General features: G+C 46.7%; 1 protein-coding gene across 7 annotated transcripts in view; it reads left to right on the top strand.

Annotated features, from left to right (window-relative positions):
- tet1 (tet methylcytosine dioxygenase 1) overlaps window positions 1-16,303 on the top strand; it is a 33,409-nt gene that overhangs the window by 10,790 nt on the left and 6,316 nt on the right. For 3 of the 7 annotated variants that reach the window (XM_061227869.1, XM_061227868.1, XM_061227870.1), the window contains 9 exons: window positions 5,378-5,428; window positions 8,535-10,593; window positions 10,876-10,966; window positions 12,285-12,378; window positions 13,069-13,277; window positions 13,696-13,846; window positions 14,463-14,552; window positions 14,796-14,933; window positions 15,442-15,715. In XM_061227869.1, coding sequence (XP_061083853.1) covers window positions 5,378-5,428; window positions 8,535-10,593; window positions 10,876-10,966; window positions 12,285-12,378; window positions 13,069-13,277; window positions 13,696-13,846; window positions 14,463-14,552; window positions 14,796-14,933; window positions 15,442-15,715 — 3,157 coding nt within the window. Of the gene's footprint in view, window positions 1-5,143; window positions 5,239-5,377; window positions 5,429-8,534; window positions 10,594-10,875; window positions 10,967-12,284; window positions 12,379-13,068; window positions 13,278-13,695; window positions 13,847-14,462; window positions 14,553-14,795; window positions 14,934-15,441; window positions 15,751-16,303 lie in introns of those variants that run through there. The other 4 variants (XM_061227871.1, XM_061227874.1, XM_061227873.1 and 1 more) reach the window with 3 other exon arrangements.

Genomic DNA, 16,303 nt, shown 5'->3' with positions numbered 1-16,303 from the left:
AATAGGGTTAGGGTACAGCTCTGTGAATAGGGTTAGGGTACAGGGCTGTGAATAGGGTTAGAGTACAGGGCTGTGAATAGGGTTAGGGTACAGGGCTCTGAATAGGGTTAGGGTACAGTGCTGTGAATTGGGTTAGGGTACAGGGTTAGGGTACAGGGCTGTGAATAGGGTTAGGGTACAGCTCTGTGAATAGGGTTAGGGTACAGGGCTGTGAATAGGGTTAGGGTACAGGGCTGTGAATAGGGTTAGGGTACAGGGCTGTGAATAGGGTTAGGGTACAGCGCTGTGAATGGGGTTAGGGTACAGGGATGTGAATAGGGTTAGGGTACAGGGCTGTGAATAGGGTTAGGGTACAGGGCTGTGAATAGGGTTAGGGTACAGGGCTGTGAATAGGGTTAGGGTACAGGGCTCTGAATAGGGTTAGGGTACAGTGCTGTGAATAGGGTTAGGGTACAGGGTTAGGGTACAGGGCTGTGAATAGGGTTAGGGTACAGCTCTGTGAATAGGGTTAGGGTACAGGGCTGTGAATAGGGTTAGGGTACAGCTCTGTGAATAGGGTTAGGGTACAGCGCTGTGAATAGGGTTAGGGTACAGCGCTGTGAATAGGGTTAGGGTACAGCGCTGTGAATGGGGTTAGGGTACAGGGCTGTGAATAGGGTTAGGGTACAGGGCTGTGAATAGGGTTAGGGTACAGGGCTGTGAATAGGGTTAGGGTACAGCGATGTGAATAGGGTTAGGGTACAGGGCTGTGAATAGGGTTAGGGTACAGGGCTGTGAATAGGGTTAGGGTACAGGGCTCTGAATAGGGTTAGGGTACAGTGCTGTGAATAGGGTTAGGGTACAGGGTTAGGGTACAGCTCTGTGAATAGGGTTAGGGTACAGGGCTGTGAATAGGGTTAGGGTACAGCTCTGTGAATAGGGTTAGGGTACAGTGCTGTGAATAGGGTTAGGGTACAGCGCTGTGAATAGGGTTAGGGTACAGCGCTGTGAATGGGGTTAGGGTACAGGGCTGTGAATAGGGTTAGGGTACAGGGCTCTGAATAGGGTTAGGGTACAGGGCTGTGAATAGGGTTAGGGTACAGCGCTGTGAATAGGGTTAGGGTACAGCGCTGTGAATAGGGTTAGGGTACAGCGCTGTGAATAGGGTTAGGGTACAGGGCTGTGAATAGGGTTAGGGTACAGGGCTGTGAATAGGGTTAGAGTACAGGGCTGTGAATAGGGTTAGGGTACAGGGCTGTGAATAGGGTTAGGGTACAGGGCTGTGAATGGGGTTAGGGTACAGTGCTGTGAATAGGGTTAGGGTACAGGGTTAGGGTACAGGGCTGTGAATAGGGTTAGGGTACAGCTCTGTGAATAGGGTTAGGGTACAGGGCTGTGAATAGGGTTAGGGTACAGCTCTGTGAATAGGGTTAGGGTACAGCGCTGTGAATAGGGTTAGGGTACAGCGCTGTGAATAGGGTTAGGGTACAGCGCTGTGAATGGGGTTAGGGTACAGGGCTGTGAATAGGGTTAGGGTACAGGGCTGTGAATAGGGTTAGGGTACAGGGCTGTGAATAGGGTTAGGGTACAGCGATGTGAATAGGGTTAGGGTACAGGGCTGTGAATAGGGTTAGGGTACAGGGCTGTGAATAGGGTTAGGGTACAGGGCTCTGAATAGGGTTAGGGTACAGTGCTGTGAATAGGGTTAGGGTACAGGGTTAGGGTACAGGGCTGTGAATAGGGTTAGGGTACAGCTCTGTGAATAGGGTTAGGGTACAGGGCTGTGAATAGGGTTAGGGTACAGCTCTGTGAATAGGGTTAGGGTACAGTGCTGTGAATAGGGTTAGGGTACAGCGCTGTGAATGGGGTTAGGGTACAGCGCTGTGAATGGGGTTAGGGTACAGGGCTGTGAATAGGGTTAGGGTACAGGGCTCTGAATAGGGTTAGGGTACAGGGCTGTGAATAGGGTTAGGGTACAGCGCTGTGAATAGGGTTAGGGTACAGCGCTGTGAATAGGGTTAGGGTACAGCGCTGTGAATAGGGTTAGGGTACAGGGCTGTGAATAGGGTTAGGGTACAGGGCTGTGAATAGGGTTAGAGTACAGGGCTGTGAATAGGGTTAGGGTACAGGGCTGTGAATAGGGTTAGGGTACAGGGCTGTGAATGGGGTTAGGGTACAGGGTTAGGGTACAGGGCTGTGAATAGGGTTAGGGTACAGGGCTTTGAATGGGGTTAGGGTACAGGGTTAGGGTACAGGGCTGTGAATGGGGTTAGGGTTAGGCTGGTCCAGTGCAGCTCTGTCAGGCCAACAGGCAGAATGTTTGCCACCAAACACAGAATGAAGAAGAAACTGAGAATTAAATCCTGCCTCATTTGTTCAATTGCTCCCTTCTCATTAGCATCATTAGCCTCTTAGCATAAGCCTGCTATTTAATGGCCTCCTAACCCTAACCCATCCCATAAATGCCATCTTTACCACTTCTATTTCAATGGTTTCAAATGTGAGTTGTGTACTCCAGAAAATAAGTATTTTATAAAGGCATTTTTGGCATAAACTACATGTGGTTTATCCCAGTGCGTTTTCTATGCTGCTGTTTATACTTCGTTTTTTCAGATTGACACAACAAACCTGACTTCCTGAAAGAATATTGACTGAAAAATGTCTTCCAGCAAATATACAGTTCCATTCATTGCTTCATTGGCTATCCATATCAATATCTCATCCTCATAGTCACAGTTAATGATTGACGGGCCTGGGTGTCTACATAAGAGACACTCACTGGTGTCAGTCGCAGGATTCAGGTAAATACTATGTGGCGCACTTGAGATTTTCATACCAGAGGTGTAACTGGAAATCCGTAAAATACAGAATACAGGCCCCAGCCCGGGAGCCCCAGCCCTCGAGCCCCAGCCCGGGAGTCACAGACCGCAGGCGGGGTTAGGGTTAAATGTAGAGGTAACTTGGTGTGGAATGTAGGATAAGCAAAGGTGAAGTAAAATAAGTTTAAAAAGGCAATTCCAGAATCCTGCAGTTTTAGCACCTTTTTTTAATGTCCAGCACTGTGAATACCAAACTAGTGTATCAGCAGTTAAAACCCCTCACTATACTGATATACAGATTTAAAAAAATGATTATTATCAGAATGATCAATTAAATCACTAAATTATTTCAAAGAAAGAGCAACTTGTTGGATCAATCTTCATCAAGATGCACAACTTTCAACCAGGGAAATCAAGAGATTTATTTATTCACATCTAATATAAAAAATATTCACATCTAATCTAAAGATGTCGTTCATCTACCATACAACAATGAAGATGAGATGCATAACTGTCACAAAGGAAATGGATGAAAGTAAATCCCAAACCCAGTTTATACCACTTATACCATACCATCAATTATCATACCAAACCCAGATTATACCACTTATACCATACCATACCATCAATTATAATACCAAACCCAGTTTATACCACTTATACCATACCATCAATTATAATACCAAACCCAGCTTATAGCACTTATACCATACCATCAATTATCATACCAAACCCCAGCTTGTTTCCTCCTAGAATGTTAAAAAACCAAGAAGACAGCCAAACATTCCTGACTGAAAATGTAAAACACCAGACCTTCGATGTCAACTTCCAAAAAATAAAAAGTCAGTTATGTTGCAAGGTTTAGGATCATGAGATGTGCTAGTCCACCCCCATTGAGACAGACAAACAGACACGTTCACACACACACACACACACACACGCACACACACACGCACACGTACACATTTATACCTCAAATGATCCCTGCCCCCCCCATTTATATCTATGAGTCGTATGCCAAGTATGTGGTTTGAACACAGCCATGCTCATTAGTCATGAGGCTATCTGTATAAATAAAAGAGTTTGTATGATTTTATTCATGTCAAAACATTAAACATTTGTTCAAGTAGGCTTTCAGAGCATCAATAACACCACAAACTCACAACCTGTTCATCTGTTTATGACCACTCTGCTCACAACCTGTTCATCTGTTTATTACATTACATTATTGGCATTTGTCAGACGCTCTTATCCAGAGCGACATACAGTTGATTAGACTAAGCAGGAGACAGTCCTCCCCTGGAGCAATGCAGGGTTAAGGGCCTTGCTCAAGGGCTGTGCGGATCTTATTGTGCCTACACCGGGATTAGAACCACCGCCCTTGCGTGTCCCAGTCATTTACCTTAACCACTACGCTACAGGCCGCCCTTTATGACCGTTGAGTCACACAGGAATCTTAATACCGACTCTAAAGGGGCAGTGTGACAGAGGCTAAGATCGGCAAAATCACCTGATTGTTTTAAGTTAAAAAAGTCATGAACTTCTGTCAGTCAGTTATAACGTGACAGTCGTGTCATATTTTGTGAACTCCAAAATTATATATAACAGTCAACCAATAACCCTAACCCTACTGAGGGAAATCACCCAAAATTTGTGTTTGGAGTTTGCTAATGCCATTGCCGCTTTTGTTAGAACTAGGGGTTATGGCCTCCAAAATGAAGCTTTTGTCCTCTTATAGCATTTTAAAACACACCTTTATCCTTGTCTGCATGCACAAAGTAATGAAAATGGGTGTGAATGTTTTTAACACTCATATTTGGGGAAATAATGTGCAATATGAAAAGTACTATTTCAACTGATTGAATTATTATTAAAGTCTATTTTTCACATATTTGAAAATTAAAATATAGTTCAAAATGTTATTTCATATTTTGTGTTTATCTTTATCAAGGGTGTGAATATTTGAAGAGCGCTGTACACTAAATTAATGTATTAATTCAAATATATGAATAAAGTTGTATGAACACTGCAGTAGCAGGCAAACAATATCATGAGTTTAAATGGCCATAGCTGAATATTGTAGGTTGAGTCCTGTCCAGTTCTTGAAGAAATCCAGTCCGCAGATTGTGGCTTTCTTCCCTGCGTAGTTGTAGAGTAAAAGCCCACAGAGGGGATCCTTTGTTTAGGAGGGTCTAGGCATGGAAGATAATTTACAAGCCGCTAAAGTCTCGTGCGATTGGCTGGCCGGGGCCGTCTGCAGCAGGCAGTCCCCCCCCGCGCTCCGATCCTAGCCCCCCGCCCCACCCCCCCCCCCCCCTTCCCCGGCCGCCGCGGATCTGCTACAGTAGCCAGTTATTCTTCTGAAGCTGCAGGAAGCAAGATGGCTACCTTGTAAGATATGCTGCCCAAAATTGAGGGTCTGCTTTTGAAAAAGGAAAAGGTAAAAACCACAGTCAGGTTTTGCATCTTTGTTATCTGAGTCTGGGATCATTTCTCTCCATCATGTTGTTCTGTGGTAATATCATTATTTCTCATTGTAATGTACACTGCTGAGGTCTGCTGTGGCTTCTGTTCTGCAGTTGGGGTGCGAGGATATTGCCAAACCCCGGAAAAAGAAACGAGTTTCCAAGGTAACAGGCACCCACTTTCTCATGTCTGAAGTATTGTTGGTGGTTCAGGCAGCGCTCAGCTCAGTAACCAGAAAGCATCTGCTGCTCTTTTCAAAGCACAATACTGCATGTGCAAATTTGCACATCTATTTCAGTGATTTGCAGGTCTGTTTCAGTGATTTGTAGCATGTTTTCATCCATATTTTCTGTTAGGTGATGATTGGTCTGTAGAATTGTAACATAATTTGGTGAATTGTTTTTGAGAGACAGGATAACTGTAATAAACACATGCATCTCGCCTACACCAGGAAGGAAGTTTGCCTTCTGAAAATGTTGTGCAAAGCTCACCAGTATGAGATTGTGGGTATTGCTGGTGCTCTCTATGTTTGATGTTCACTCGACCATCAGAGGACTCACAACGTGCCTATACACCTGCACTGATGTTCAGCCTTGAATTAAATTAATGATTCTGTAAATAACCAAATGAAACACCTGCTTGCTCACTTGAGACACACTGGAGTGTTAATGGATTCATGCACTGAGAGCAGATTTGTGCTGCTTTGTGTCTGTGGCACATTGGCTTCTGAAGCCTGCCCCAGAGGTCTATGCTCCCAGGATAAGCAGCTCTGGTGCTGCGATCATCCTACCGCTGTCTCCAGGCCGCGGCTAACTGCGCTAACTTCCCCAGGAACCTGCGCTGAGAGGGGATGTCCTCAGATCTCAGCCCTGTTGCTATGCAGGAGGCAGGGGGGACGCTTCTGCTTCAGTTTCTCAGCTGCAGAAACATAAGGGAATAGAACAAAGGAGTATGCTACAACCTACAAAATCTAACTCATGACATTTAAACACCCTAACCCCAACACCTCCATCGGTAGTCACAGCACAGAAGGGTATTATACTGCTGCCTGCTGCTCAGGGCTGCCTGCAGTAAATTAAACCTCACAGTTTTCTTAAACGTAAGTTTAATTTTTGCTCCGGACTAATTCGTCAGGTCATGAATACTGAACTGTGGTCTCTACTTTGCTGTTTCGCCAAATTACCGTGTTTCAGATGAGCTAGTACAATCAGAAACTAACCCAGTTGGTGTAATTATTTCCCTTTACTGTGAATACAGTATCTAGTACCCATTGCACAGGACAGAGTGCTTGCTGATATGGCGCCATAGATCCCTGTAATGTGCTGAAAAGGAGACGGCATGGTTCCCATGTGTGTCAGACACTGTGGTGGGTTGACACAACTATCTTCATTCATATGTGTTGAAAATAAAACCCCATTGCTGATAGGAGGTTATGTTGGGTTCAGAGCAGAAAATGAAGATTAATTACGACAAACTTTGAGTCCACCTGTTTACCCGATAGTGATGCTGTGTTCTAATACTGATACAAGCTCTGTGTGTGAATACCGTGTGCAAGTGCACTTGTGGAATCTTATTGTGTCTGTTAGTTCAAATGATTCATTTCATGTTCTGGGTCAGGGGATCTTGCTGTTATGTTGCACATGGGCAGTGATATCGTGAAAAAATAATTTCCATAAAAGATGCCTCCGCTCACACTTTCTGCAATTTGTTAATGTGGCGGCAGTTACATACACAGCAATACCCAGATTATGGGGAGTAATCTGTTTCTGCCAGTATTTTGATTATTGTGTGCACATGAGTGTTATTCCAAGAGCCAATTTTACATTCTGTCCATAATAGGCATTTGCGTAACAGCATCATCAACTTCTTCCTGAGATAGACGGTTTCTAAAAGCAGCATGTGTGTAAATGGCGTGCCTATATATTTTATATTTAGTTGTGAAAAAGCAGGTTAGTTTTGAGTTTGGACTGTAAGATGTAATAATTGAATTGAATGTAGTTGTGAAAAGCAGGTTAGTTTTCAGTCAGGACTGTAAGCTGTAATAATTTAATTGAATGTAGTTGTGAAAAAGCAGGTTAGTTTTGAGTTTGGACTGTAAGTTGTAATAATTGCATCGGCAGCAAAGTTATTGCCTCACCCCCTTTTTCAGCCAAACTATTGCATCACCCTCTATTTGGTGTGAGGGCTGATCTTAAGTGAAGGCATGCTCTCTGCACTCAGGCAACAGCTGGAGAGAACAAAATATTAGGACAGAAGTAGTTAAAGTAAAATAAGATAAAGGTATTGTTTAACTTCCTTTAATGTTAATGCACTGTAAGTACATTTGTTATATGGAAGCAAGCAAACATTCAGGTAGTTTTAGGGTTTTGCTGATTATGGAGTGGTGGATAGTCTGATTGTGTTGCGGTGATGTGGTGGATAGTCTGATTGTGTTGTGGTGGGTGGTCTGATTGTGTTGTGGTGATGTAGTGGATGTTTTGATTGTGTTGTGGTGGGTGGTCTGATTGTGTTGTGGTGATGTAGTGGATGGTTTGATTGTGTTGTGGTGATGTAGTGGGTGGTCTGATTGTGTTGTGGTGATATAGTGGATGGTTTGATTGTGTTGTGGTGATGTAGTGGATGGTTTGATTGTGTTGTGGTGATGTAGTGGGTGGTCTGATTGTGTTGTGGTGATATAGTGGATGGTTTGATTGTGTTGTGGTGATGTGGATTTGCAGGTATGAAATAGGCTCCAGGGTATATGCTAACGGTGCCTCATGGGATGTAAGGTACTTGAATGAATGGGTTGTTGAATGTTTTGGGCTGAAAATAGCAAGATCACATCAGCAAGGTCTTTGTGACTAAACATAATATATACACATACACTCATACAGAGGTGCACATGGTGTCAATTAGGGGATGTAGCATCCACCTCCCTTAGTGTGTACATAAAACTGCATTTCCCTCTCTCCCTTTCCCTCTCTCTGTCTCTCAATTTCAAAATGCTTTATTGACATGACATATTTTGCAATACATATTGCCAAAGTGTTATAATCATAATATCAACAAAATCAATACATATAATAAAATGTATTTTATTATATATTGGTTAATGACCTTAATCTACTGTTATACGTCTGCATGTGTTCTTTAGACTCTGTGTGGCAGGCTGTTCTGCAGAGCACAGCTACTCCCTGGCCTGGTGTCATACTGTGTTCTTGTGCCATACCTATGGTGTCACCCCAAATGAAGTGTTCTGTTGACAGACCACTTCCTCTCTCTTGGGCGCAGGGTGAGCTGGAGGAAGCCTCAGTCCATGGCACAGTGCCCCAGCAGATGGAGGCTTCCGGGCCTGCCTCAAAGGGGGGGACAGACCCCCTGGGAGTTAGACACAAGCTGGATGATTCTGCACTGCCTCCAGAGAAGGGACCATGGCCCAGAGACAATATTAGCCAGCTCCTCCTTCACCACATCAATGGGGTCCCTCACCAGGACCCAGAAATCCTGAAACCAAATGGTGCTGCCTGTGTGGACCTGCCTTCTGCAGCCCAAAGAACGTTTTTCATGCAGAATAATTGTGGCTCAAATTCAAGCCCTGCTTTGGCATCAGACTCTGCCTCCCCCCCAAAAAAGATGAAGATGGAGGCATGCCCCTGGGTGGACGAGCCGGCAGGGTGCTGTGAGGATGCACTGTCCACGCTGGCGGCTGTGGTGTGCCTCTCAATCGCCGCAAAGGAGGACCTGCCATGTCCTCCACCCACCGTGTGCACTGTGTGCACCGTGGCGAAGGAGCCGGAGGAAGCGTTCAGCCACGCCTGCCCAAGAAATGCTGCTGCCACTCCGCTAATTGCTGACCTTACCCTCGGGAGAGATGCTCAGAGGCTGTCTCTGCCAAGCGTGCAGTCCCTGGTCAAGCAAAGACACATCAGTATTGAGCAGGCTATTGCTATCGAAGCCCTTACCCAACTCGCAGTGGCACCACAAACAACCCCCTCACAAGCAGTTGACCACGGCCAACCCCACGGATACAAGCACTCATCAAGAGCAGACTTAAATCCACAGGGGTGCAAGTTGGCATCAGATGCCATTTCATACAAAGTGCCAGTAATCAGCACACCATCAAACCAAACCTCTGTCATCCAGTATCCATTCAGCACCAGCTCACGCAGCCTGGCCACAGCAGGCAAGCTGTCCTTGCAGGACCTCTTAGAGGCCAGCTCAGAGGCTGAAAAGATGTCCTCTTGCATCAACTGTGAAAAGCAGGAGGGAGATCTCCGTGAGAGAAGTGAGCATGCACTTTGCGGTGTGGAGAGGTCAGATGGCACTTTGGAGGGGCACAGAAAGGACGAAAGCACAGGCACAGGAGATAAGGCCGAAAGGACCCTGCCCCTGCACACAGGTGCACGAGATAAAGATGAGCAGGAGGTGGCCATCCAGCTGGCTCAGCTGGCCTTCATCATCGAGTCGAGTCCCAGGCCGAGCACCCAGGACCACCACCTTAAGAACAGCTTCCATTCACTGGTGCACAAGCCCTCTCTCAGCAAGCCCAAAGCCACACCCTCCAAGCCCAGAATACCCAAGAAAAGGACCAACACCAATAAGCAGATCAGCCTGGGGCCCCACTTCCCAAAACGGTTAGCCAGTGGCAAGACCCCCCATAAAACCAAGGTCCAGAAAGTATTCACACAGCAGAAGGTGACGGGGAAGCACAGGAACCTGTTCCCTCCACAAGCTCAAATGGACCTTAAACGGTATATAGCAGAAGCTTACCATGAGAGGCATCAGTTTCAGAAAAGCAGCAACTTCCACAGGGACACTGAGAGGTCACCCTTCTTAGGGCCCTGGATACAGAATGGTGTCGACTGCAAGACTCCAGAGCTGGCTACTCCCATTGGCTCCTGTGATGATAGGCATATTTGCAATGTTGGCCAGCATCACAGGAATGGTCACCTGGAATCACCGAGTTGTCAGCAGGACTCCGTTGCTCAGGTATCGCAGGCTGATGAGAGGCTGCATCATGGGGCTCCACTGCGGGGGGCGTTTACAGAGGCTTGTGTGTCCAGCAATGTCTCCAACCGCAGACCCATGGCTGACAGCTCTGCAGAAGATCAGAGACCACCAGCCAATGAGAGGAACTGCGAGGTGGAGACTTCAGGGCCCGTCAGGTCTGCCGTTTCAGGTCATAGCGGTGCAGGAAGTGACCCTGTGTCTCCCGGGGAATCCACTCCCACTAAAAACACACTCAGCAATTTCCTGGAGTCTCCTCTGAAATACTTGGATACTTCAACCAAGAATTTAATTGACACCCCATCAAAAAAACTAACAGGTTCTCCACCCTGTGGCTGCATGGGTAAGTCAGACCTTGGTGTGTATCCTGGTTCAGTCATGCGGTGCCATTCATCTCATTCGCCTGAGGTTAAGCTTTGCATAAGACAATTCAGCTATATTTTATATGACATTACACTATGCTGTTATTTGTCTCTGCAATATTTCTGTGACAGTGCTTGCTTTTAAAGAATCATAGCCAGTTCTGGAAAAATCTATTCCTGTTTTAATCAAATTATTTGGCACACATTTTGTCTTTGGGTCTACCTTTGAAAAAATAATGTTTTTTATGTCAATCTCTCTGTAGAGCAAATAATTGAGAAAGAAGAGGGGCCATATTATACTCACCTGGGATCGGGCCCCAGTGTGGCGGCTGTGAGGGCGATGATGGAGAGCCGGTAGGACAGGCTTCTGCTCCAGCACCAGCTCGCTGCTGCTGGCATCCACACTGTACCTGCATCCACACTTTACCTGCATCCACACTGTACCTGCATCCACACTGTACCTGCATCCACACTGTACCTGCATCCACACTGTACCTGCATCCACACTTTACCTGCATCCACACTGTACCTGCATCCACACTTTACCTGCATCCACACTGTACCTGCATCCACACTGTACCTGCATCCACACTGTACCTGCATCCACACTGTACCTGCATCCACACTTTACCTGCATCCACACTTTACCTGCATCCACACTTTACCTGCATCCACACTGTACCTGCATCCACACTTTACCTGCATCCACACTGTACCTGCATCCACACTGTACCTGCATCCACACTGTACCTGCATCCACACTGTGCCTGCATCCACACTTTACCTGCATCCACACTGTACCTGCATCCACACTGTACCTGCATCCACGCTGTACCTGCATCCACACTGTGCCTGCATCCACACTTTACCTGCATCCACACTGTACCTGCATCCACACTTTACCTGCATCCACACTTTACCTGCATCCACACTGTACCTGCATCCACACTGTACCTGCATCCACACTTTACCTGCATCCACACTGTACCTGCATCCACACTGTACCTGCATTCACACTGTACCTGCATTCACACTGTACCTGCATCCACACTTTACCTGCATCTACACATCCAACAATCTTAAGTTTACAAGTGAAACCTGAGAAGTATTGATCAATAGATTCATATTCAGGCAAAAAATTAGACAAGGCAGAAGATGTAATTGTATTACAGAATGTGCGCTTTACAGAATGTATATTTGGATCATGTGCATATGAATCATAGTAATGGCATTCCCAAGTGAAACTGCCCAATGATCCCCATGCTGCTTTCCAGTTCCATTGGTTTGTTTTATTCTACAAAATACCCCAGTATCTACTGTAAAATGTATTACAATAGTAATACAATATCCAGGAGGGTATAACAGCAGCAGCTCTATCTAAATATCTTATTTGTTCTGGGTGCTGCCTTACCAGTACATAACATGGGGAAAGGAAGCCCCCAGGGTTTTAACAGGAAGTCCCCCCTCCCCGAGGTTCTGACAGGAAGTCCCCCGGGTTCTGACAGGAAGTCCACAGGGTTCTGACAGGAAGTCCCCCAGGTTCTGTCGGAGGAGCTCAGCACTGCAGACTCCTGCAGGCTCACACGTTCCTGTTTCTTCAGTTCGATGAGTTCAATGAAAACTCATAGAAGAACTGGAAAGTGGTGCTGATATGGGGGTGATTTGGGGGTAGGTACGGGCAGAAGGGGGACGCTGTGCGGGTGGAGGTTGTGGTGTACACTGGGAAGGAGGGCCGCAGTTCCCAGGGCTGCCCCATCGCCAAATGGGTGAGTTAGCTGTCCAGATATTTATCATATTTATGAAGCCAATATTATAATTTCATAAGTGATAATGTGTGATAGAGGCTCTCCTTCAGCTTTGCATGACAGTAGAGCCTGGCAATTACTGCGTGTACCTGTGTTCCTCCACCCTAATGAACAATGTGTGTGTGTGTGTGTGTGTGTATGTGTATGTGCGCATGGTGTGTGTGTGTGTGTGTGTGTGCGCGCATGTATGTGTGCGCATGTATGTGTGTGCATGTATATGTGTGTGCACATGTATGTGTGTGCATGCATGCCTGTGCCTGTGCGCATACCTGTGTGTGTGTGTGTATGTGCGCACGGTGCGTGTGTATGTGTGTGTGTGTGTGTGTATGTGCGCGCGGTGCGTGTGTATGTGTGTGTGTGCGCGGTGCATGTGTATGTGCATGTGTGTGCACGCGGTGCGTGTGTATGTGTGTGTGTGTGTGTGTGTGTGTGTGTGCGCGGTGCATGTGTATGTGCATGTGTGTGCACGCGGTGCGTGTGTATGTGTGTGTGTGTGTGCGCGGTGCATGTGCATGTGTGTGCACGCGGTGCGTGTGTATGTGCATGCGTGTGTATGTGCGTGTGGTGCGTGTATATGTGCATGCGTGTGCACGCGGTGCGTGTCTATGTGCGTGTGGTGCGTGTATATGTGCATGCGTGTGCGTGTATCAGGTCATCCGCAGGGCCAGTGTGGAGGAGAAGCTCCTGTGCTTGGTGAGGCAGCGGGCGGGGCACTCCTGCCAGGAGGCTGTGGTGGTGATCCTGATCCTGGTGTGGGAGGGGCTGCCGCGCGCCCTGGCGGACCGTCTGTATGAGGACCTGAGCCACACGCTGAGCCGACACGGCTCGCCCACCATCCGCCGCTGTGCACTCAACGAGGAGTGAGCTTCTATTACATCATCATAATCAGGTTTAAGCATGATGGAACCAGAGCCTACGCTATATTGTGGATATTGGTACAGTGTTGTTACACCCCGAGCTGTGTCTATATCCCCGATATACCACAGGTTTGAGTTCCATAACACTTTTATACACCTGTTTTCACAAACCTGTCCTACACACCTGTTCTCACACACCTGTACTAACATACCTGTTATAAAACACCTCTACTAACTCACCTGACATGCGTTCAAGACAGCAAATATTGAACGATTTTATATAAATAAATGGATGTGACTAACAATACCAGCTAGATGATTTGTTGCTTACCTGTTGTTACCTAAAAAAAAAACATTTTTTTAAGGTAAGAACAAATATTCTATATTCTTCAACACACCTGTACTACACATCCTACTGCAGTCGCACCTGTGCCTGCCAGGGACTGGACCCAGACACCTGCGGAGCCTCGTTCTCCTTTGGCTGCTCCTGGAGCATGTACTTCAATGGCTGCAAGTTTGCCCGCAGCAAGACCCCCCGGAAGTTCCGGCTGCTGGGAGACTGCCCCCTGGAGGTGAGGGGGTCATATTGCAGCCCAACATTTTAAGGACAATCAGCAATTCATTAAACAATTTAGCTCAGCTGTTACGGAAAGTCTCTAACAGTACCATAGCTTTGCATGCTGTCCTGGATTTACCTGAACAGGTGTCTCCCTGAGCTTCAGCCTGAAAGCAGTTTACTGTTTATTAAAAGTGTACGAACGCTGAACAGCGTTAATGGGATAGCTGGTTAAAGTGTATGAACGCTGAACAGCATTAATGGGATAGCTGGTTAAAGTGTATGAACGCTGAACAGTGTTAATGGGATAGTTAGTTACATTACATTACATAAATGGGATTTGGCAGACGCTCTTATCCAGAGCGACGTACAGTTGATTAGACTAAACAGGAGACAATCTTCCCCTGGAGCAATGTAGGGTTAAGGTCCTTGCATGTTAAGGGCCCAACGGCTCTGCGGATCTTTTATGGCTACACCGGGGATAGAACCTTGTGGGTCCCAGTCATGTACCTTAACCACTACACTACAGGCTGCCCCTGCAGTGTTCTTAACCAATCAGGATGAATAATAATATTAGATACAGTATATGAATAATAACACACCCTGTGACCTGCTGTCTCTGATTCTCACAGGAGGAGAAGCTGGAGAACAATCTTCAGAGTCTGGCCACAGACCTGGCCCCTGTGTACAAGAGACTGGCCCCAGAAGCCTTCAGGAATCAGGTCAGACACATGAATCCTGGAATAATGGCTCAGGATTTATTACGTTACATTTCTTATCCAGTGACTTACAGTACAGGAGAAACATACTCACCTAATGCACATGGTCAGTAGTGTCAGACCTGACAACATGCCTACAGCACTAGTGCAAGTTAACTATGCTAAGAACCAAAGTACAAATCCTGAAGACATACGGACTACATATGACCTTGGGGCTGAGAGATGACCTTGGGGCTTGTTTTTCAGGTGGAGCTGGAGGATGCAGGGCGGGACTGCCGGCTGGGCCTGCAGGAGGGCAGGCCTTTTTCGGGGGTGACTGCCTGTGTGGACTTCTGTGCTCACGCCCATAGGGACACGCACAACATGAACAACGGCAGCACGGTGGTGTGTGTCTTTCGCGTGTCTTTAGAGTGTGTGCTTATTTTCTATATCTGTAAGATGACCATATGTCCCAACATGCGAAAGAACTGAACTGCATTCACTTACCTGGTCTGGGCCAGTGACTATTTTACACCCTAAAGGCCACACAATACTACAGGAGCACCAGTGACTATTGTGCACCCTAATGTTGCAATTGTTCTGTGAAGCAATATGTAGTTCCATTTCATTTCTAAGCATATGTGTTACGACCACTAAAGTTTAGAAACCAAAGGTGTTTTTAAAGATCTTTCACCTGAATTCAGCACAGAAATAGAAGCAATGAAGTGCAGATTGAGGGCAAAGGTAACCCATGTTGACCCTGCCCCTTCCCGGCCTGCAGGTGTGCACTTTAACCTCTGACCTCTGCCCCTTCCTGGCCTGCAGGTGTGCACTTTAACCTCTGACCTCTGCCCCTTCCTGGCCTGCAGGTGTGCACTTTAACCTCTGACCTCTGCCCCTTCCCGGCCTGCAGGTGTGCACGTTAACAAAGGAGGATAACCGTGCGGTGCGGAACGTTCCGGAGGATGAGCAGCTGCATGTGCTGCCGCTCTACAAGGTGTCTGAGCGGGATGAACTGGGCAGGCCGGAGGGCCAGGTGGCCAAGGTCCGCTCCGGGGCCCTGCAGGTGCTGAGGGCCTTTCCCCGGGAGGTCCGCCTGCTGGCCCAGCCCGCCGCCCCCACCGCCCCCGCACGCAGGAGGAAGGACAGGAAGCAGGCCTCTCTGCTCAGGACCAAGGCTGCCAGCAGTACGGATGCTTCAGCAGTGCCTGTGCACATCTCTGTCAGCATTACTTTTCTCAGCATTGCGCTGCTGTTCAGCTCATAATGTATAGCAGCTTGTTCAACAGGAACAGTTCACTTTGACCATATGCAGTGGCTTCAGAAAGTACTCACACCGTTTCACTTTTTGCACACTATTTTTTTCACTAAAGTTTTGCAAATGTATTAAAAATCTAAAACTGAAATCTCTCATTTATATATGCATTGAGACCCTTAATTCAGTACTTTGTAGAAGCCCCTTTGACAGAAATTACAGCTTCGCAGAGGTCTACAGAGAGTTCCTTGGACCTCATGGCTTGGGTTTTTGACATGCGGGGTGAATTGTGGGACCCTGTATACATCAGTGTGTCTTTTTAAATTATGTCCAATCGATTACATTTGCCACAGGTGGACTCCAATCAAGTTCTAGACACATCTCAATGATAACTAATGCAAACAGGATGAAACTGACCACAATTTGGAGAACCACAGCAAAGGGTTACAACATAATAAAGTGTACAAAAAGTGAAGGGGTCTGAATAGCTTCCGAAGATGTATTAGATTTCACCTACAGT

This window comes from Conger conger, chromosome 18 (genome assembly GCF_963514075.1).
Source record: "Conger conger chromosome 18, fConCon1.1, whole genome shotgun sequence".
In the NCBI taxonomy this organism is placed as follows: domain Eukaryota; kingdom Metazoa; phylum Chordata; class Actinopteri; order Anguilliformes; family Congridae; genus Conger; species Conger conger.
This window is presented reverse-complemented; position numbering and strand designations above follow the sequence as displayed.